Source organism: Lingula anatina, chromosome 9 (assembly GCF_051362555.1).
Source record: "Lingula anatina isolate TDL-2025a chromosome 9, LinAna3.0, whole genome shotgun sequence".
In the NCBI taxonomy this organism is placed as follows: Eukaryota; Metazoa; Brachiopoda; class Lingulata; order Lingulida; family Lingulidae; genus Lingula; species Lingula anatina.
In genome coordinates, this window is record NC_141775.1 from 6,665,527 (window position 1) to 6,687,623 (window position 22,097).

General features: G+C 36.6%; 3 protein-coding genes across 3 annotated transcripts; 1 reads left to right on the plus strand and 2 right to left on the minus strand.

Annotated features, from left to right (window-relative positions):
- Window positions 1-875: 875 nt before the first annotated feature.
- LOC106166778 (AP-2 complex subunit mu) lies at window positions 876-10,125 on the minus strand. The gene is made up of 11 exons (XM_013545436.2): window positions 10,022-10,125; window positions 9,295-9,408; window positions 8,667-8,932; window positions 8,136-8,218; window positions 4,835-4,970; window positions 4,408-4,549; window positions 3,797-3,931; window positions 3,255-3,390; window positions 2,796-2,893; window positions 2,292-2,403; window positions 876-2,003 (listed from the first exon to the last, which is right to left on the minus strand). The coding sequence occupies exons 2-11, from the start codon at window positions 9,366-9,368 to the stop codon at window positions 1,869-1,871; spliced, it is 1,317 nt and encodes a 438-aa protein (XP_013400890.1). The 5' UTR covers window positions 9,369-9,408; window positions 10,022-10,125; the 3' UTR covers window positions 876-1,868.
- A 141-nt stretch (window positions 10,126-10,266) lies between these two features.
- Window positions 10,267-12,294, plus strand: LOC106166743 (large ribosomal subunit protein eL22-like). Its single transcript, XM_013545389.2, has 4 exons — window positions 10,267-10,322; window positions 10,847-10,966; window positions 11,247-11,368; window positions 11,793-12,294. Exons 1-4 carry the CDS (start codon window positions 10,284-10,286, stop codon window positions 11,941-11,943), a joined length of 432 nt encoding a protein of 143 aa, XP_013400843.1. The 5' UTR covers window positions 10,267-10,283; the 3' UTR covers window positions 11,944-12,294.
- Window positions 11,991-21,141, minus strand: LOC106166744 (uncharacterized). Its single transcript, XM_013545390.2, has 9 exons — window positions 20,662-21,141; window positions 16,807-18,456; window positions 16,296-16,578; window positions 15,912-15,983; window positions 15,304-15,405; window positions 14,779-14,910; window positions 14,507-14,567; window positions 14,053-14,177; window positions 11,991-13,766 (listed from the first exon to the last, which is right to left on the minus strand). The coding sequence occupies exons 2-9, from the start codon at window positions 18,381-18,383 to the stop codon at window positions 13,674-13,676; spliced, it is 2,445 nt and encodes an 814-aa protein (XP_013400844.2). The 5' UTR covers window positions 18,384-18,456; window positions 20,662-21,141; the 3' UTR covers window positions 11,991-13,673.
- Window positions 21,142-22,097: the final 956 nt, after the last annotated feature.

Consider the following 22,097-nt stretch of genomic DNA (forward strand, 5'->3'; position numbering starts at 1 on the left):
GAATTTGAAGTGAAAAAAAAATCATAAAAATATAAAGATTGTCTGTAGGCAAATGTATGCAATTTCAAACAAAATATTCCCCACTTATTTCCTACAAGGGATTGATGAGGGAATGGTCAAAATCGGTTGCGACCAGCACCCAGTGTTTTCCTACAGCAGGCTTCTCTAACACAATGCCACTTGCCAAATCCTCAACACTCTGCAAACACACCATATTTTCTATTTTGACGTTTCTTATACTTACTAGAAAAACTAGTATCTCCAACAAAAACAAATATTGGGTAATAGATTTTTTCTTTGGTTAAACATTTGAAATATTGTACAAAAAAATTCCACCCGTCTCGTTGATTCAAAATTATGTGAAGTGCCCTAGATATAAGTACTGTGAGAAAAAGCCGCTCGTATCATAAGTACATGTCCCTGATTTTAATTTCTTTCATTGCCAAGAAATGGTATTTAATTATTACAATTACCACCTCACATCGAGCATTCAGCTGGATTTTACTACCGACCACAACTTCTCCACAAGTTCATGCCCTGCTGTTAAACTGTGCCGAACGCTGCGTCTCTGTTTGGGCGACTTTTACTTTAAAACTACTTGTCAACCTCTCAAAGCAAACCGGTCCGATTACATACCGCACAATCATAACTTGGCTTTCGCCGTTTTGTACCAGTAGACTTTTGAGTATACGTTGATGTGGAAAAAAAATCAACAGTGATTTGATAGTGATATTATATCACTTTGATAGTGATATTATATTAAAAGTAAATACTTGGGAAAATATCAAACAAAATGTGCGTCACTGACGTGACTAAAATGGTTCATTTTTAAGCTAGTCTGATCCTGAAAGCTTCCAAAAAAGACCAAAAACTAGTTCATAGTGACTTCATTTTATTGTACATCACGTCAATCTTCTAGACATCATTATCTATGATTTCTTCTACATACTTTGACATAATATAACTGCTCTGTATAGGACCTTACTTCAATGTTACATGTCATAACAACAGGCTCTACACAGAGACCTCCTTAGCACAAACATCCACTGATGTATAAACAATTAAATGGTTTGAATTAGTTTAGTGTCATTATTACAGCCATATAGTAAACCTATAATATATGTGGAAGTCAATTCTCTTCTTAAAAATGCTGTTTTACTCTACATCTGCACTCAAGTTGGCAAAAAGATTCCATAAATAGACCTCTAATTTGACAAAATTGAAGAATTCTTGTTACAATTATCACCAAAGATAAAGTGCTAATGACCAAGTACAGCAGATATGATATTTCAGTTTTACATCCTAAAACACAGATCTGAAAGTTAAACAGACGTTGAACCATTGCAACAATACAGCCACTGCCTCTGACACTGATGACAATACAACAATAAACATGTGCAGACACAATGATATTCATAGAAATGAAATTTGCAGCTGTGGAAAGGGCTCCTCTTGATACTGCTCTGAGTGCTGCCCCCTGTACATAATTCCCCCCTTCACGCTTTTTTTTACGACTTGAGTTAACTATACCAATTTTAACTTCAGATTTGAACTATTTCTTCTGTACAAACTTCAGGAACAAAGCCTTTTTTCATTGCAGCATTTAACTTTTGTCAAAATAACAGAGTTTTATAACACTCTATAGACCTCTTATGCACTATTGAATGCAATGCAGTTGAATGTCAATGACATGGAACTAAAGTACTTAAGTTTTTTCTCAAGGCAAAATATCATCTCATTTCCATTTTTCTCAGGCATAACACGCATCTTTGAGTTATCAAAAAAGTAATTCTGCTACCAGGTTACAAGGTTGACAAATTTCCAAAGAAGAAATGTAATAAAGTCATCTCATCCAATCACCTCAAAGGTTAGCACCTGGTCTCGTATATCCCGCTGCGACCTATATACCGCACCCATTTTATGACATCGTGATCGCTGTAGTTTAGCTTCGGCTCAAACACCTTCAGGTAGCGCACCTTGAACCCAGAGGGGGCAAATGGAACCTGAAATTACCGGGTATGCGAGAAATTAAGCTCTCAAATGGATTTAGCCAAAATGTTTTTTTTTTCTCAAAGTTTAAAAAAAAATATTTCAAAGATCTTGTTATTTTTTTTCCATTCTGTATAACTACACTTATATATTACTAATTTACTATTATACAATCCTACATATATGAATTATTTCACTTACAATAATCAGAGAGAGAGAGAGAGAGAGAGAGAGAGAGAGAGAGAGATGAAGTTTCTTTGAACTAAACATAAAAAAATTCTGTAATTTAATCAAGTACCCACCTCAAAGTTCATGGAAATGGGGGGTCTGGTCCACTTCTTCTTGTCACTAGTATTCAGCAGCTCAATCTCTGCACTCAGCTGGCACTCCTTCATACCACCCATACGCTTGATTCTGAGACAGAACATAAAATAATCAGTTACATTTGCAGAGATATTCAAAAGAAATTCATGAAAGGAGGGGGGGGGGGGGGGGGGCAAACAGGGTAAAACATTATTGGTAATTGTTCTTACTGTCATTATTGTTATTTTTTCTTTCAAACATTTCCTATCCAAAAATGCACAATACAAGTTATCATCAGCCAACTCATCTCATCAAAATAATAATAATAAAAAAAAACAAACTTTTAACAACTTTTATGAAAAAACCACTAAAATAATTATTATTTTTCTCAAATGATATTTCCACATACAGCTGCCATTCTTGTTATACACATCTTGGCACAAATTAAATCACCATAGATCATGTTACTGACATATTTAAACAGAAATCTAGGTAAAACTCACTTCCAGACAATGGCATTCTCACTGGCTTTGTACTTGGCTTTTCCCTTCATGCAGATCACTTGGACTCCACTAGTGTTGAGGGGGGTCGGGATACGCACCTTTAATAAACGATATTCATAGAATTCAACAACCATAGAAATGAAATATGATTTGGGGTAGATTTTTAATCTGTGAAAACTACAAAAGAAATAAAATAATTTGGGATATTTTATGAATCTGATTCAGTGACAAGTAGAGGATTTATCTAAAATTCTTAATTTTTTTTGCTTTTTTGGTGATAAATAGTTGCTGGAAAGATGGTTTTCAATACAACAAAGTGCAATAAATCAAACAGAATGTCATAAAAACATCAAGCTGGTACAGGTAATTGTAAATACACTTCAAAGTCGCATTCATTTTTTTCAATAATCAGATGCGCATATCAAATGAATCAATTTATAGAGCACTACTCCAACCTACCTCCACTTTCTGGGCCAATAAGGATGGCTTGAAATTTGACTTCACAACGACCTTGACCTCCATCTTCTGACGACCTACTTCCCTAACCAATGGGATGACTCGGAAAGGAAGACTAATATCTTTTGTGGTGCGATATCTGAAGCACGGAAAAAATCAGTAAAATATATTACCTTTAAGCGGATGTGTGAGTGAAGTCCATAACAAGCAGAAGTTTTGAATATTTGCTACAAGCCCTAGCTCTGGAAATTATTATTAACAGTTATTGGCTTTTTTTTTAAATTTATGGTGCTTACACTGGAAGAAAAATAATAATTAAGGCATTCAATCTAATAACATCCACTCCCTACACCTTTTAACAGAACTCTAGATAAATCTAGATTAGCCAAATACCTCACAAATTTCTGTTGGTCAGGCATGTGTATAAATCAAACTAATAACGTACAAAGAAAGTGGTTTAACATCATCATGTACTATAACATTCTTTGTTTATTCATTTATCACAACTCTAGTCCCTCAGAGTAAGACTATATAAAACCTCTCACCTCATCAACTCAAACTCGCCATCAGGAGGAATAAAACTGATGCTGTGCTCTGTCTCAAATTTACTGAGGCGAACACATTGGTGAAACTGACAGTCATCAATGGCAATAGCCGTCTTGCCAGACGAGGTTCCAGTGCTGGAAATGCACATATATTATTATCATTTGAGCAGTACTCTAAGACCTCATATCAGAAAATTAGGTTTGCAAATCATCATGCAGCAGCAGAATATCTCTGTAAAAAGCTAATTCAACTAAAGCCAGAGTAGTGATGATCGAGAACACAAGCTTGAAATAAATTTTTTTCCTTTAATTCCAAAATAGTTACTCTGTTATTTTCAAAATATGATGAAAGTTGTTTTGTTTTTTGTTTTTTTCGTTCTTCCTTGAATGCGCTATGACTATAAAATGTTAATATTCTTTTTGCAGAGACTAAACAGGTTTTCTGTCAATGTGACCAAGGTCTTATGATGAAATGCCATGCCTCACAGATAGAAAACATTTAACTTCAGTATCTTCCCTTTCATAATATGAACTCTTAAATCATTGCAATTACAATTGATATCATACAGAAAACAATGCACTTCTTAAACCGAGAAATACTGCCTACCCACCTCCTAGTATTAGAATCCTCCAACGTTTTACTCTTACTCTCCATCAGGACTTTGTCATTGACGCCAAACTTACACTCGGGCATGCCACTGAGATAGCTCTTCATGATGACGCGGCCCGCCACGTGACAGCTCAGTACCTGACCTGGAGTTTGTATAGAAACATGTTATATTTTTCACACTGAGCAGTACTCTTAACTGGACCGGTGTAGTTTAAGAGACTGGATAAGACTGGTTATTATGTAAAAGAGACCCCTAAACTGCCCCCCCCCCCCCTAAAGTGTACCTCTTGATGTGAAAAGGGCCTGAGATCATGACAAAGAAATCAAAAGACCAAATTGCGTTGTGTATGTGTGTGTCTGTGTGTATGTGTGTGGACACAAACTTGCACGCATACATGTAACCACCCCAGCCCAGCTCCCAGACCTACCCTGTGGTGACATCAACAAGTTCACAGACTCCAGTACGTCCAAGAAGAGTTCATTTCTCCTGTACTTGATCCCTTCTCTCCTCCAGCCGATCTGTCCCGTCACCTGTGACGTGATTTGGCTTGTCTCTTCTTTAGACTGCAACAGAGAATGGAGGGCAGAATTAACACTAGAGTACTCTTTATATATATATTCTTTGGAATCTAATTAAAGATGGAGTTAAGAATCTGAACAGTTGATAGATTAAAGAGACTAAATTTAATGGAAGGCGGAATTGAACATTTATTGGATAGAGAAAATTCAGAGTTCTAATCAATTAATAAGAAGTGAAATATTTAAGGAAGAGCTAAAAATACCTTAACACTCTTAAAAAATCATCTTGTTGGCATTCAACTTTGGTCAAGTTGTGTGCCTTAAAACACCATTAATAAGAAGCAAATGAAATAGGTACACACAAATTAAACAAATGACTTCTTTTATATATCATAATTCTACGTTCTATGAAATACAGAGTGCTCAAAGGTGCTACATACATGCATGAGAAAACTATATAAAATATGACTAAATATGTTTGACCTTTCATGAACTTCAATGAAAAAGTATGCTAGTAATACAAATGAATGTTTGGATAATGGCTGCGTCTTAAAAAATAATACCAGGAAATATAAAGAAAAGCCCAAAGTTTCTGAAACTGAATTTAGGAGATGGGAAAGCTAACTATTACACTACTCAATTTCCAATATAAGTGTACATAATTAATGTGCTAACTAAATTCTGAACTGAAAATCTTCTATCAAGTGTGGTTAAATATAAACACAATACCTGTGGTGTAACTAACAAAATATGTGGAAACTGTGAGTGTGAAGAGTCCATTGCACAGAACATTACCCTCTCTGAAACACTTGCACAATTTTTAAAGAATATTCAAATATGTACTAACACAGATAAAGTCGGAACTTTGGAGTTAATCCAAGTTTTTCAGGCTGACAAACTGAAGTCAAAAAGTCATTGATTTAGCCTAAATGGACAGTCCGGATTTTTACGTTGAAATCCTTTAATTGTTAACCAGATTAGTCCATATTATGTCCAGTCTTAAGGGTTTTCATTTTTATCCTCCTGTCACAAGACTGATGGTTTCAACAGAAAGTAACTTAACCATGCCAGTAATGCAAATGTCAGAGGGGAAAACATACTTTGGAATGGTTCAGAACTAAAACTGGAAAACATTTCATGCTCAACATATTGATCTATGTTTCTATACAAATATACCTGTCCTTTGGTCAGCTATGGGGGTATATTTGACAGGTTATTGACAGAGTCACAGAAATAATTATAGTTTTAAATCACAAGCCAGTCTGACTGATACCAAATAGGTATATATCTAACTGCTGTTGTCTAGGCCCTACTGGAAAACTTATTTATTTATTTATTCATTTATTGTTTAACTCTATGGAAACAAATCATCATCCGAGGCATTTCTACGAGTTTAAATAAACAGCCTTTGTTGCAGATAAATTTCAATTCTAAAAAATGTTGCATCTCTATGTCCTCATGCTGTTTCAATGAAACCATATCCTGCACCAGGTTTTCAGACAAATTATAAACCATTATACATTTTTGTGAGTAATGAAAAAAAATTTGCACACAACAGTTCTGGGATACAATATTTAGCTAAATATTTACAAAATACAGGCTTTTACACATTACAAATTAGTTAACATATTAAGAAAAATACAGAATTTCAACTAAATGTACATTATGTAAAAGCCTGCATATCAATAATCAACACTAAACTATTGTAACTATCAAATCTAGCCTTACTCCATTCATTCTAGTATGATATTTTTGCAAAATATATACAGTGCATATCAAAAATTAGTAAATAATCATGCTTCAGTAATATTTTAGATATATCAGAAAAATGTTAGCTAACAGCTCATTCTAGAATGATAACATAAAAAGTATCAGTCTATATTCCAAACTTTTACTACATGAACTACCAGCACTGTTTTTTCAGTTACATCATGTTGAACATTATGTTGCTAGCTAAAGTTCACAGTAACTTCCACTTCAACCACCATGTGGCAGCACTGTCTGTCTAAAAACAGTGCTGGGTCTAGTTTCATCACAGAGAATAATAAATAAATAAATAAATAAATAAATAAATAAATAAATAAACAAATAAATAAATAAACAAACAAACAAAAAGTTGATCTAATATTTAAAACAAAACCGTAAGTCTATTTCAATCCAAAATAACTCTGTAGTAGTCGACTAAAATATAGTAACTGCAACTAATTACAGATTTATCTTGGGTCAAAACTGACTTTAAAATAAAAATGGGTCTTCAACTTAAGTCTAAATTTCAACATAACTTCAATTTCTATTGTAAAAATGGCCCCATAACCTGCTCTTCTTTGTAATTTTTTTCCTGCCAATAGAGGGCAGGTAAGGCAGTTCTCTTCATCAAGTTTTTTTTTTTTATCTCTGAACATCTAAGATCAAAAACCTAATTGCTTGGGGGTGTAGGGCTGCCTTTGGCTCAATCAGAATTACATTAAATTTTTTTTTCAGAATTTTGTGATTAGTTCAAATCTGAAATGCATACATCTACAGTATATTTAATCAAACAGACATGCAATATATGAGCTACATAAGGTAGAACCACTTTTACCTGTCCCCTTATCTGACGTCAGACATGAAGCAGACGAGTACAAGCAGAATCATATCATTTAAAGGCAAAGGAGGGGAATTCTTGACAAAAATTACTCCATGATACAAATACTCCCTAAAGCTGCATGCACTCTTTTCATTTCAATACAAAATATCCCCCCCCACCTCCCAAAACATTTTCCAGGTCATCTCTGAAGTTCAGTCAACATTATTACCAGTTGTCCATGATCCTAAATATTATTCTTTTCTATCAGTTATTTGTTCATGTACAAACAAAAAGTGAAAATAATATATTTCAAATAATTCATGCAAAACAGTGACTTGAAGTTACAAAACTTCCATCATTTTGATTAAAAAAAAGTATCACCTTAAACTCAGTTTTTTAACATGAAAATAGACCTAATGGTTAGTTCCTTCACAGTAAGACAATCTTAAAAGATCTGGGTTGCTTTTAATTTACTGAAATTAGTCATCAGACAAGATGATCAGAAAAGTCGTGTCAGCTATGTACTGTAAATATTATGAACATGATCCACATCTTACACCTATTTTCAATATTAATACACCAGTAATACCCCATACATTCAGCAGTGAGTAAGAACCATGGAAAAATAAAAGTTAATATCTCACCTGTGATTTCACTCCCTGCTGGGTAATAAAAGTTTTTAGGATCCCAGTGTCAGAATTCTGTGGATATCCAAAGTCCAGGATTTCTGAAAAGCAATTTGTTATTGTTTGCCATCAATTGTGGATTAGTGCAACTTAAACACTGTTATCAAGAGAGAAGTTTACAGGAATGGGTTGTTCTTTGGCCATCTTGTTTTCTTTAAAGATGCTGAAATACATATTTAACTTAATAAGTTAAATATTAATATGTCTACTCCACCTAAATATTTATCAAAAAAAGCCATTTTCATGCAAATAACTGTAGACTCAATTTTAGAAAAAGAGAAAATATATTGACACGATGACTCATATTAACTTAAAGTATACATTTAAATATGATAGAAGAACAAATGATTGGTGTATTAATACTGCACTGTACTCATTATATATTTCAATTTTACAATGAGAAATCTTCATTTCATTGAAAATACAATTATTTATATAACAGATAAAAAAGGAAATATTTATGATCAGACAGAGACTTTTTTCACTCACCGTCCAGTAACTCATATATGAGCACAAAATTATTTTTGATATTTTCCTCAGAAATCTTGCCAAAGTATGCTTGCATGACATCGACGACTTTGTACATGAACTCAAATACCATAGCTGCGTTCACATTCTGTTTGGTCACTGCAGCCACCCAGATGTTGGAGCGTTTGATATGGAAAAAGCTGGTGCGTGCAATGTTGGTCACGGGTGAGCGCACTTGCTGACGTGCATGAATGACATTGACCCGAAATGCATCCACAGCATTACGTCTAGAAAAAAAATTTAAATATACCTAGAGCTGAATTTTTAGAGCTGAGAAACAGAAACAGAAAGTACATGCTATTGCAAAATTAACTTAAAATTCCATGATACATTAATATATATTGCTTTACACAGATTGTTAAAAGTCACTCTTATCTCAATTAAGAAAAAGAAAATTGAGATATTTGACATTTGAGCCAATTCAAAGTCTTCTTCCTCTTGATACTCTTCATATCATATGTATGAATTCTTTTTTTCTTTTTTGTCCTCTTAATAGATATATATCCGAATACACAGATCTATCTTATATCATTATGTAATATATAATACACATCGCAATCCATTATTATAATGATCTAATCAAAGTTACCCAATGTCATCCCTAAAGACTCTGGAGATAAGGACCTCTCCTTTATGGTTATATACAAACAGTCCACCGATCATCGTGAGGAGGTAATGGTCACAGCTATTCAGTCATGGTAATCTTAAAAGAGAAAATGTTTTATAAATCATGTGCTATGTAAATAGGTATGGTATACTGTGAGAAAAGTATTGAGAGTAAAATGAAACAATACAAAGTGACTAAAATGGCAAAGGCACATAAAGAAAGAATATCTGCTCTTCTCAATAATTTACACGTCATGTAGAACATATATAAAACTTCTTCATGCTGCCATGTAAATCATACCATGTTATGACTCAGTGCAAACAACAGGAAGAGTGAGAGCAAGGTACAGTGATTACTGATACACTGCACTATGAAATATACAGCATGCAATATATCATATTTACATTCCGCTTCATTTACGGAAATCAAGGTTATATCAGTAAATGAATAACAACGATATTCCGTGTCTCGTGCAGAGGTCACGGTTCTACACACGAAGTGTTTCAATTTCAAGTCTGAATGAAATGGAGATCATATCAATTTTGTCATCGACCGGTTGAAGTTTGCACAGACCTGTTATGGGGCGATTAAGAGTGTATGTTTGCAAAATCTGACACAACAACGGCACATATTAAGTATGAGAAGGCATGCTTCCAGTGATTGCAATGGAAAGTGCCATTCGGAAGAAATTTGACAGAGTTTCACTCACATTACTACTTGCCGGCTAAAGTGGGAGTTTCTCCTTCCTGTAAAAATGGCGGAAATTACCCACAGTTCATTTCGACAATTTTCGTTAGTGTCCGGCATTGTGCACTGATTCTTCTATGTACGTTTCCCTCAAACAGTGACATAACTTATATGTTAAACTGAAATAAACAGAACATTCGTTTTTATGAATTGTTAGTTAAAAGAGTAAGTCTGAAAATAAAAGTTAAAAAGCAGAGTTACGAAGATTCCCGAAGAATTAGCGCATGCGCTTCCTCTCACACTCTGCCGCCATCATGCCTGCTGTAAGTGGCAAAGTCCTCTCAAAATTTTGTCTAATTCTCTAATGAAAACTCATTATACAACCTTTTGCCCACTGTTTTATAAAACCTAAACTAGTTTTGTAAATGATTCAAAAGAGTTTTGAGTCCAAAACAGCTTGCTTTATTACGTAATTTTGACTGAATGAGCAGACACGTGTTCATATGGCTGTTCCTGTTGAACATATTTTCAGTGAGATTACGTGCCGATTCTTTTGTTTTATTCCATAACATCATTGTCGCTCTACATTTGTAATCCATGATTAGCATGTTGTTAATTAAATATGCAACTTCATGTTGTAATAAATTAAAAAATCTAGACTTGACTGGTCTTGTAAGTTCTGTGTGTGTTTGTGTGTGCGGGGGAAGGGGGTGGTGAAAGGAGAGATGGGCTAAGGAAAGGCATATTGGTACAGGCTCTCAAATGCCTTACTGAGGTTAAATATCTTTAAAGTGAAAGTTGAAATTGAAAAATAATGTCATTGCATTTCTTGTCTTTTCTTTTTCAGACAGCAAAAAAGGGCCAGCAGAAAAACCCCAAGGGTGGTAAGAAGAAGAAGTCGATAATCAGGTATTATCTGGACTGCACGCACCCCGTAGAAGATGGCATCATGGACATCACAAACTTTGTAAGTTGATTGCTAAAATCTTGGATTTTTTTGGGGGTAAGACATATAAATGTTGTGAATTATAATTAATAGAAACCGAAAAAAAAAACTGTTTAAAAAGGGGGATTTTGTCATGTCGTCGGCCAGTGTATCTCATTGTTTTGTTATCTATGGAGACTAATATGCCAAAGTGGGCTAGGGTCACATTCCCTAGTCCTGATACCTCTAGGGCTCCATTCCCTAGAGTCTGGGTTAGGGCCCTCTTCCCTAATCCCTTTTTTCTTTTGCTCCATCCCAACAGGACAAGTACCTGCAGGAAAGGATCAAAGTGAACGGCAAGACTGGCAACCTGGGCCAGAACATCTCCATGGAAAGGCAGAAAAATAAAGTTGTTGTCACCAGTGATATCCCACTGTCTAAGAGGTAATGCATCCATGGACCTTTGTAGTATCTCTTCCTCTTTTTCTCCATAGTTGTATACTTTTTAATAGTAATATTTTTTTTCTTTTGTTTTTACTATAACAATAATTACTATTATCTTGCACATTAGACATAAGAAGTTAGCATTTTCCCCCTCAGATATTCCAAAGATAGATATTTCTTTTTAATGTTTATTATGTCTAAAAAATAACTTGATAATCTCTTGTTATATAAGTCTGCTTGTGGAAAAGCCTCAAATTTTAGATTCCGAGAAACCAAGACCTACATAGTAATATTTTAATGTGCTTAAATTTCCAGAGTATTTGGTGAAAGGAAGAGAAGCATGGGTTTAAGTTGTGTATTATGTTTTAACTGCTAATCAAGCCTTTTAAACTTCTAAATGTTTGGATTTTTTTCTTTTGTTCAGGTACATGAAGTATCTCACCAAGAAGTACCTGAAGAAGAACAACCTCCGTGATTGGTTGAGAGTTGTCGCCAGTAGCAAGGACACTTACGAGCTGCGCTACTTCCAGATCAACAATGAAGAGGAGGAAGAAGAGGAGGCGGAAGACGCATAAATTACAATATGGCATCTATGACATGAACGCCATCTGTTGAAGGTTGCCAATAACTATAACAATGATCGTCACTGTGATGATTGAAAAAAGGAGAATAATTTGAATGCGGATACCTCATTTGTTGTGTTAATATGCCTCAGAATTGGGGTGCTAAAGAACTGGAGTGTTGAATGGAAAAGTGAACTTTCAAGTTGAAAGGAATAAAAACTCTGTCGAATAAGAGAAGTTATTCTTGTGCCACAGTGATGTAAATACCTATTTATTTTCAACTGTAACATCTATTGCTCCTTTTTCAATATCGTGAAGGCAGATGGTTAATAAACAGATGGTTTTTGTGAATGAAAGAAATAACGGTTTTCTTCTTTTTAACCTTTGACTAAATTTGTTGTGTGAGTTTGGAATGTCCAGACATCTGAATGGACCGTTTGAAAAAAAATACTTCATAATAATGATAAAGATTTATTCAGTCATTGTACATATGTTTAGTAATATGTGATATAAATATACACGGAAATTATATAACCATGTAGGGTTAAAAAAGAGGATGACTGCAAAAGTTGATGGGTTTAAAAACTAAGTTCACTATTAAGGAGAGAAACGGCATTTACATAACAATCCTCTTATAAAATCTTTTGCTTTCTCTGGCAGTTGAAAGAAACGACTATTGAATTTGCCTGGAAGGCGCATAAATAGTGCGTAGGCAGTGTTCGTTGTATATCATATTTTTCGGGTGTCGAACCTGTGCCTCTGACCGAGTTGTGTTGCCAAGTCGCTCCCACACTCGGACTTGCATACTGTAAAATGTAAGGAAAATCTGATCCCGTTACGTTGAAACAGTGTACCTATTTACACAGGGAAGGGGAGAGGCTGATTTGGAAATGCATATATTATTTATTTAAATTACAGAGACATTTATTATAACAATAATAATAAATAAAAGTGCCTCACGTTATAATTATATATGTCTAAACCAATATATCCCCGTCGCAATTAAACCATTCTTGTTAAACCACAATGGCATTTATAAATAAAACTTGAAATAAATACTTGGACCATATTCTATCACGATAAGCAGCAAGATTATAAATCTGACCATGTTTTTCATACATTATGTAAAAATAAAGCAATATGCCTGGGTGAATATTCCAATATTTACAATAAAAAATACGAAAAAAAACATAGGCCTATGCGTAAACATTTCATGCTGCAGTGTCGCTGTATCAGAGAGAGTTTGTCCTTATATCGTCCTTTGAAAACGGGATCGTAGTCATGGCTCATCTGTTTGAATTTTAATAGTGAGAAGTGGTGATGGTAATTCAATCGAACACAAAATCGATTACAGCAAAGCTGGGATTCGATTATTATAGACTTTGCCAGGATCGTTACTGAATGGTTGAGCCTCCACCATCTTATTTATTTATTTATTTATTTTTGAAAATTCCTATGTACCCGTATAAACATAAAATCGTGTAAAAATGCGACAAAATTAATTTTATAATTGCTATTTTTCCTTACATCAAATCAGCTTTCATAAAAGATTGAGAACAGTAGGAATGACGGTCTCATCACGGAACGCTAGCGTTTGGTTTTGAAAAAAAAAAAAAAACTCGTATATTGGTAATGTCCAAGTTCTAAACAATGCATTCTCGAGTTCCATATGGCTGGATTGAAGAACTGTACGTGCCTGAGTCAAGATTGTTCGAACGCTTTCCATTAGCCTAGATCAATGATCACAGCATCCACGTGGGAGAGGGACGCAGTATTCTCCGCGTTGTGACAGAAGCCACCTTTTTGAAGAGCTGCGGACAATCGTTGATAAATATCTGAAAAAAAAATAAGAATCCATTGTTTATAGTTTTCCTTCTTTATTTCTAAATGGGTGTCGTATGGTAAATTTTGTACACCAAGATCAACCAGAAAACCAGCCGCGCAACCACATGTATAGCAATGGATCAATCGAGAAATTTGACGTGGATCTAAAGACGCTAGACGGACACTCTAAAGAAAATATCTGGCGACAACAAGATCTGCGGTGACTTTTATAATTTTGTTTATTTAATAAAAGAATTTGGTTAAGGTCCAGTGGTTCAAAGTTAATGTATCGCCTACCTTTTCCATTTCGGAGGGTTTTAGATGCGCAGACTCCAAGACGTCACGTGGCACAGAGAGCTCCCTCAGTTCCTCTGGTTCGATGTTGATCAAACCGAACACCCTTGATGTGACCTCCTCCAGCGCTGAAGTGTTTGTAGGTTATATTAATTGGAGAAATAAAAAACTTAATGCAGTGTTTTGGTGAAAACTGTTTATTAATATTTTCTTCGAATTCTGATAATTGTTTTCAAAAGGGACGTAAACAATACGTTCTAGATGTAGGCCTAAATTTACTTTTTGAAAATTGATTGGCAAATACAAAATAACATATAAAACGGGATATGGCACAGAAAAAAAATCAAAATAACTTCTAGAGATTGCTCAAAGCATATTTAACCAAGCTCTTATTTGTGACTCAAATGTAACCATGGTAGCGTTATGATTGTGAAAAACTGTGAAAAGCTGAGCTTACCTGGATTAGCAGGGTTAGGTCGAACATCCAGTATTAGTGACAGTGAGGAAATCATATCACCCTAGAAATAATAATAACAATAATAATAGCAATATATATATCTATCGAAACAAACTCTGGACCTTAGGCTATTTACAACACAACAAAGAGAAGAGAAGATCAAGAGAAAGAGGTGGCCGGTTGATACACGTAGCACGTAGACCAGTAACTACCTATAGGCCTATACATGTACCACTTTCATGGATACTACAACGATTTAAAAATTCTCTCACCATGGCAACCCTATTTATATTCTTGGCCTCCAGGATCTCTTCATATAAGACATATCCATAGTCCAGGCCGGTGTTGGAGAGAGAGGCCGCGGTCACCAGGGGCCCGGGGACCAGCAAGTCTGTCGCTGAAAACTGAAAGAGAATTTGAATATTATTAACGCACTTGGCAGTGAGTTAGGGATGTGACTGAATTTGTATACAAAAGACTAAAATTTCGACGAGATCAAATGCACCAGGAGTCTGGAGGAATACTGGATGAATACATAAAAAAGAACTTCTGTAAAATTTAATTTGTAACTGTGATTAATGACCGATTTTTCTTGGGTCAAAATTGTATAATTATATTTAATAATAGACTGGTTAAAAAAAAAGCAATTACAAACTATAACTTTGATCAAACCAGGCCAAAATGTGTTGATTAACAACCTTATATGATTAATATCATCATCAACGTGTACGTTTTATCTATAAGTCAACACTTAAATAATAAAAATAACTATTGTTATGCAACCTGTTTATATATACCTTCATGCTGTTAAGATGATGTTCATTTGTAATCCAGAACTGATGACAGAAGGCTCTCGATTCGTAACTTTCCACCACCTTCACAAGACGATGAACGTACAGCTGAAATGTGAAATAATTTATATATGTGCATTAAGCGGGTATACATATTCCCTGTGACACCTTCGATATTAAATTTTAGGCAGAATAACTACGCGAGTAAGTCTGATTGATCGTCTCACTTCGATTCCAAAAATCGATGTCTGAACAGATAGGTATTAAGAAAGAGTATTTCTTGTTATTAAATCCTAAATGGTTTGCAGTAGGTGAAAAATATCATCTACAAGGATTCAAAACTTTGAGACGTTTGAATGCAAAAGGTTCACAAAATTTAGTTGTCTTAGAGCCCATTCCCATAGACACCATCTATCTATGTGGATCGACCCAACTCTGTGGGAACTCTCGCTAAGTGCAATCACGCTTCACGCTTCCTCTTGTTTTCAACATACTCGCACAATCACCAGCTTTTCTGTATTTACTGAATGCCAGGCAGACCGATATGGTATCTGTGGGAGAGGGCCTTAGCGCCCCCCCCCCCCCAACTACCCTATAATGCCTACAACGGTTACCTCTGATTGTTCCAGCGGCTCAACACCGTCAGTGATGTGGCTGCGGAGTTGGTGCTGCGTCTCAACCATTTCCTGAAATGATGAAGGCATGTAACCCAATCGCCAAAGTTAAATGGATTATTTATTATGCGTAATAAAGTAAAATTATTACAACATTAATCATAAGGCTAAAAAAGGAAAGAAAGACAAAACTGAAGGTGAGAAAACATTTTACGCACATCCCAATGCCATAAATAAAATTATTAATTTACCTCAGTAGACGTAAGATCGCCAGCTCAAATAAAATTACGTACGTCATTTAAGACGTATGTAGTTATTCTAAGCAGAGACGCATACCATAGTTGTACAGTAAATGCGTATTAGCTATTAGACAAAAACGCAAACCTGCATTGGGTTTTTCGTCGTTGGCTTTCTGTCTTCCTCCGGGAAACGTCCAATATGTGGAAACATACCAGCCGGAAACATGGACTTCTTCCCGACGGTGAAAAGAACGTTTCCATGGCAATCTTCCAGCTCGTGCTTAGACGTTACGACGTCGTACCTCCCGCCACTTGTCGGACGTACGTCAACCACGCGTACCGTCGCTGTGACAGTTTCTCCGCCTTTGATTGGTCGAAGTTGTTGAGCATTTTGGAAACCCAAATGATACCTGCAGTGCTCTGTAAAACTGAAATAAAAAATCAACATAAAATTTTACAGTCTATGACTTCTAGGCTAAAAAGCAACATGTTCAAATATCTATATGACTTAAACCGCAGTTTAAAGTATATCCCAGTTTAGTGTGCTGTAAGCCTGTAACAAATGTACCTGTATTTGATTGATGTGAGGCACACATGAAAATGAGGCCACCCTTACAAAAACAAGGTTAAACAAATGGAGATTGTAATCAATTCACCTGCTAACCGCCATAGCAATGGTTGCCGTCATCAGCAGTTGCAGCGGCGGCTGAGTTTCTTCCATCCCACAGTCAAGGGCAAACTGTCGACTGCTTGCAAGTAGCGAGTTGCAATAAAAAGAAGAATTCCAAAGCTTCGAAATAGCCGGGTCAATGGTCAATTCATGCGGGGTTCTGATTGGTTCATCTCGTCTCCATCGTTTGAATTTTGATTGGTTGCCTGGAGCCCAGCGTGCACGTGCCATGTCGTCATCAAAAAATAGTTCTGGTTTTGATGCCAAACTAGCTGTGGCAAACGCAGCCTGAGGTTGAAGGTGCTCTCCATCGTAGTCTGCTTTTGATAGAAAAGACGAAAGATCGGGTGTGGTTCGAAACAGTGGTTGGCCACTTGTTTGCTGGGGAAGCGATATTTGCTGGAAGCCAGGAGATTTGTTCTTTAATGAAACAGTTCTTGTTTCATTAGTGGCCTCTTCTAAAGGCAGAGCAACCGTTTCTTGAACAGGTGCGGATTTGTGCGGGCCTTGAGCCTTCACCTGATCGTATTCAGTCTCTAGGCTGGCCATCCTCAGGATATTTTCTGCTTTTTTGAACAACGGTGGTCCAAGCATAACTCCACTTTGTTGGTGATGCGGATAATACATGTTGATACCGCCATTTTCTTTCATGTGAACAATGTCGCGACTGTGGTTCATCTCACGGAACGACCGAGAGAAGACTCGGTTGAGGATCACCGCCTGGGCAGGCGTCAAAGCAAACCCGCCGCTGCAGCCGATTTCTTTAGCCTTTTGAGATAATTTTTCTAGGCCAGAAAAGTCACCAAGTAGAACGTAAATACCCCATATCATCGGCAAGGATGCAGCTCTGGTCGCCAAGAGAACATCTTTCATGGCGTGAAACATTGTTTCTCCAACAAAATCTGCTTGGACATCATTCCCAAAATCATAAGTCCCCAGCGAAATAATTGCATGTCTCGTGACTCCTGATTGGACGAGTTCATGGCAGTTAGCCACGCCCTGTGCTGTCTCAAGAATAGGGAAGAAACGAAAGTGGTTTTCGGGGAGGTTTTTCTGTGTTTCTTGGCATGCTGCTAGGCGGGTATACTCTTGCAACTCGACCTTGTACGATAACTTCGGCAGCACGTATCCGGTTAGGTTTTGGTGGGAGAGGGACTCGAAATCCTTCACCGTTTCCTCGTGAGCTTCTCCAATCGAGCTCGTGCGCACGTAGAGAGGCTGAGGAAGGTTCCACTGCTGGATGAACCTGGCGGCTGCCTCTCTCGTGGCGTCTTTTTCGTCAATTGGTACGCTGTCCTCCATATCGAGGATGTAGACGTCAGCGTTCTGAAACTTCACCTTTCCTGACGTCACGGTTTTTCTGTCCATGAACATGACGCTCCTGCAGGGGGCGTGGTTCCGGTTGTGAGCGGCTGAGGTCTTAGATGTTCCAAGCGGCCCAGGTGGCCCTGTGCCCGCGCTGTTAGAACGGTGGTATCGGGCATGGTCGTTGTACCTCCTGACGGCCGCGTTGACACACCTCAAATGCAGCCCACTTCGAACTTTGGACGTCGCTGCAAGCATTTTCACACTTTAACTGGAGCTTCTTTCGGGGTTGTATGTACTCTTCTTTACTCCGGTATACTTATACTGGTACCTTAAAAAGAAAACATTCGAACACTCTTTCTAAACATGGCGGAAAATCTTACAGGACATCACTCCTCATTCCAACATATATCAGGCCAAATATGGAAAAATATTATATTCAGTCAGTTCTGCTTAAAGTTCAGAATACTTTACTCATAGGACTACCTTATACATAAGTTATTTCACGCCTGAGGAAGAGGCACGCTAAGACCAGGAGCTCAGGGTATTCGTCAGAAAGTTAAGTTTCAGAAACCTTGTGAACTTCAATCTATATAATCTAAAATCAAGCAAGACTCCATGGGATTAAGAGGAGAGCAGAGTCAAAAATACCGGCCGTCTGGGTTACCTTTATGCTGACAACTGACCATTGATTTATTTTACGTTATTTAAGAGGCATTCACTGGCAGCTCATGGCAGCTACTAGCACATGTTGACAGCAGTTTGTATGATAAGGCAATTTAATAGTAGTAGTAGTAGTACATGTAAATATATTTCTACTATGCTTATTCACTCTTGTGTCCTGGTATTACTGCTATGCTATATAATAATAATAATAATAATAATTTTATTAACGTCTCACGTTTTAAATAAATAAAACCCACCCTGCTAAGGGTTATGAGAGACTATATATGACTGGGTTTCCACTTACGTACCATCTCCAAGGGCTTAGAGCGGCTTAGATGTCTGGCACGCTTCTGAAGCTGCTAAACGATAATTAATTATCCCCTAGCAGCTTCAGTAGGCGTGACAGACATCTAAGCCGCTCAAGTTGATTGCAATTAAGCGAGAATCCCCTTGGAGATAGGCCGATCCACAGTTAGTATGATAGAGTATGGGAATGGTCCCTTTGTTTTAAATTTCCAACAGGACTGTAACGGACGCTGTAGCAAGGACCTAGGTCGTACTCACATACTTTCTGGCCACGGGACTTTCTACCTAGACGTACGACCAATTGTAGTCTACTGTATCATCCCTTTAAAGGTATAACAACTCTTCATATGAGACCTATATTTCACTATAAATACATTGTAAACAACTCATATTCATATAATACATTCTATTTTGCCACAAAAACGACAGTCATAGCAATAAATCTGAAATATGTGCTTGCCATCCGAGCATGTGACCTACATAGAAAGCTATACTCTGTAATAATCTCTTATGAGATTATTACAAAAGAAAAAAAAACTTTTTAGAAAAAAAAAAAAAAAAAAAAAAACAGGTAGGCCCTACTAACTTTGAATGTAGAAATGGATTCATTGACCATTGGTTAGTATGGGAAATTGCTTTTTACCCCAGGAAAATTCATTTTTTTTTTGCCAAAATGAACAGTTGTTATCCCTTTAATTTTATGTCCGCCACAAAATAACTTCGCTGAAGAACACATGCGCACTGCAAGTTTCAAACAAGCCCTGTCATTTTAAGCGCATGAAATGAAAAAAAAAAGTAGCAAACATAAAATATATATTATAACTGCACTTATTCATCCTAATATACGTATTATATGTTGTTCCTATGCTATGTTTTAATTCCCACGAGTATTGGTAAGTTTTATTTTGACTTAATGAAATGTACACTTGTTGTTTTTAATTAAAGAATGGGATATTTTCGTTCATTTAGGCATGCGGCAGATGCAAACCTGTTCCAGTTAACAAAGACGTCGTACACTTTAATGGAGCTCCGGACCGCTCCCGACAAGGCCACTTAACCGGATTTTAATTTCAATTTCAGTGTAATATTGATTTGTCAATCGGGGTTTGAGAAAAGGACGCCCCCCCCCCCCCCCTCCCTCGCTTAACGTTATTCAATGTTCGTGCCAGTTAAATGTGTGATACAACACAAGTGTACCGCACAATGTCACGACGACCTAGTATACGCACGTACTTTCAGGCTACAGGGGCCTCTGTTGTCAAGCCGGTTATAATTTAATTTGGACTCACATGTACGACTACTGAGTCACCGGTTTTACGTCATACTTTCATTTTTATGCCCAAAAAGAACCCATTGCCAATTTCAAACACTCCCTGTGTTAATTAAGTGTTCCTTGTGTTCTAAAAAAAAATCTAAGATATTTGACTTGCTAATACAACTGAATTTAGAATTAGCAGGCACTTTCTTGTTTCCAAGACCTTGTTATTGGAAATAATTTTTGATGATTCAAAGATTTTCAAAAGCAGAATGCCGTAATGTGGTTAAGCGTCACAATTTGTCTCACCTGAAAAATGCCGCGTTCAAGAAAAGCAATAACTGCAGAAAAGTGAACCTTGCAGAAGTGTATAACAGTGCCTGTCAGCCTTTCGTTCCCAGGTTTTAACTGTTAACTTCTCGTCGGTTTTCTTGAACGTCTTCTGCATCCACTTTAACTCTCCCTCTCTTTCTCTCTGCCTCCCCCTTTTCCGTTCGGCTGTGATGCCTGAGTAACAGTGAATAAGAGCAAGAAGTTGTTCGGTTTTTATATGCAAAGTCGCAGCTTATGAAGGCCATGACCTATGACCTATGACGTAGCTACGTCCTCGCACTCTCTGCACTCGGATGTCATGATCATCTGTACGGTGTTTCTGCGCAAATTTCTTCTAGTGGCGACAAAAATAGAGGATCTTCAGTTGAACATCTTTTAGTTTCTTTAGTTGAACATCTTTTAGTTTATAAACACCTTTCTGTTTTCTCTCTATCATGCACTCCTAGGGCCTACTACGCACATCGAAAATATATAGTATGACGTCCGTAAGTATAAAAGGGGTAACGTAAATTGATTTTAAAAAATTAGTTAAGACATGCAAGAGGTCATGCAACTGAGGTCTAACTGGGCACGTGTCTAGACACGGTTTGTATTTCTAGTAAAAATACAACGAAAAGACAAATCACGGGGGAGGGGGCAGTCCTTAATCTTTGTATTATTTATTTATTTATTTATTAATTTTGTTAAGAAAGCAATTTCACACCGATTAGACACGAGTAAGTTAACGGGGCTAGGCAAACAACGGTTTAAACGGACACATTTCTGTAGGTAATTGTACGTACGTCCGCTTTCGATTTCCAGCCTAGCCAAAGTATGCGCTTAAGCTTGTGATTTTGTTAGAATTTCTGGGGAAATTCACAGTGTGTTTAATGAAACTAGAAGTCCCCAACCGGTCTATTAATTATATAGTGGTGACACAGTCAGCCAACATCGTGCATCCGCCCATTACGTTATACACATTGAGTCGGTTTGGGAAACAACTGCGCTGACTATTTTCTATTCATGACTATTTGATTGGAAGACACCTTTGGATGCTTTTTTTCCTCTAAGGAAAACAATGGCATGCACTTCACTTACTTCAACTTGCCAAATATATATATATATATATATATGTATATATATATAACTACAGCAATCCTCTTATTCCATTTCCAGTCAGGACATATGAAATAGAAAGAAACTATGTGAAAGATACGCCCATCGATTGGTTATAATGTGTCGTGTGCTAGTCAAAATTAAAGATTCTCTCTCTCTCTCTCTCTCTCTCTCTGTGTGTGTGTGTGTCTTTGTACAGTATGTGTTTCTCGGTTCACACGGTCACCAGAGCTTCACTGTTGATGCCTAACGAAACAGAGCTTAATTCCCATGAATTAATCATTTGGTCAACATTTGCACAAGTTAGAGTTATCTTT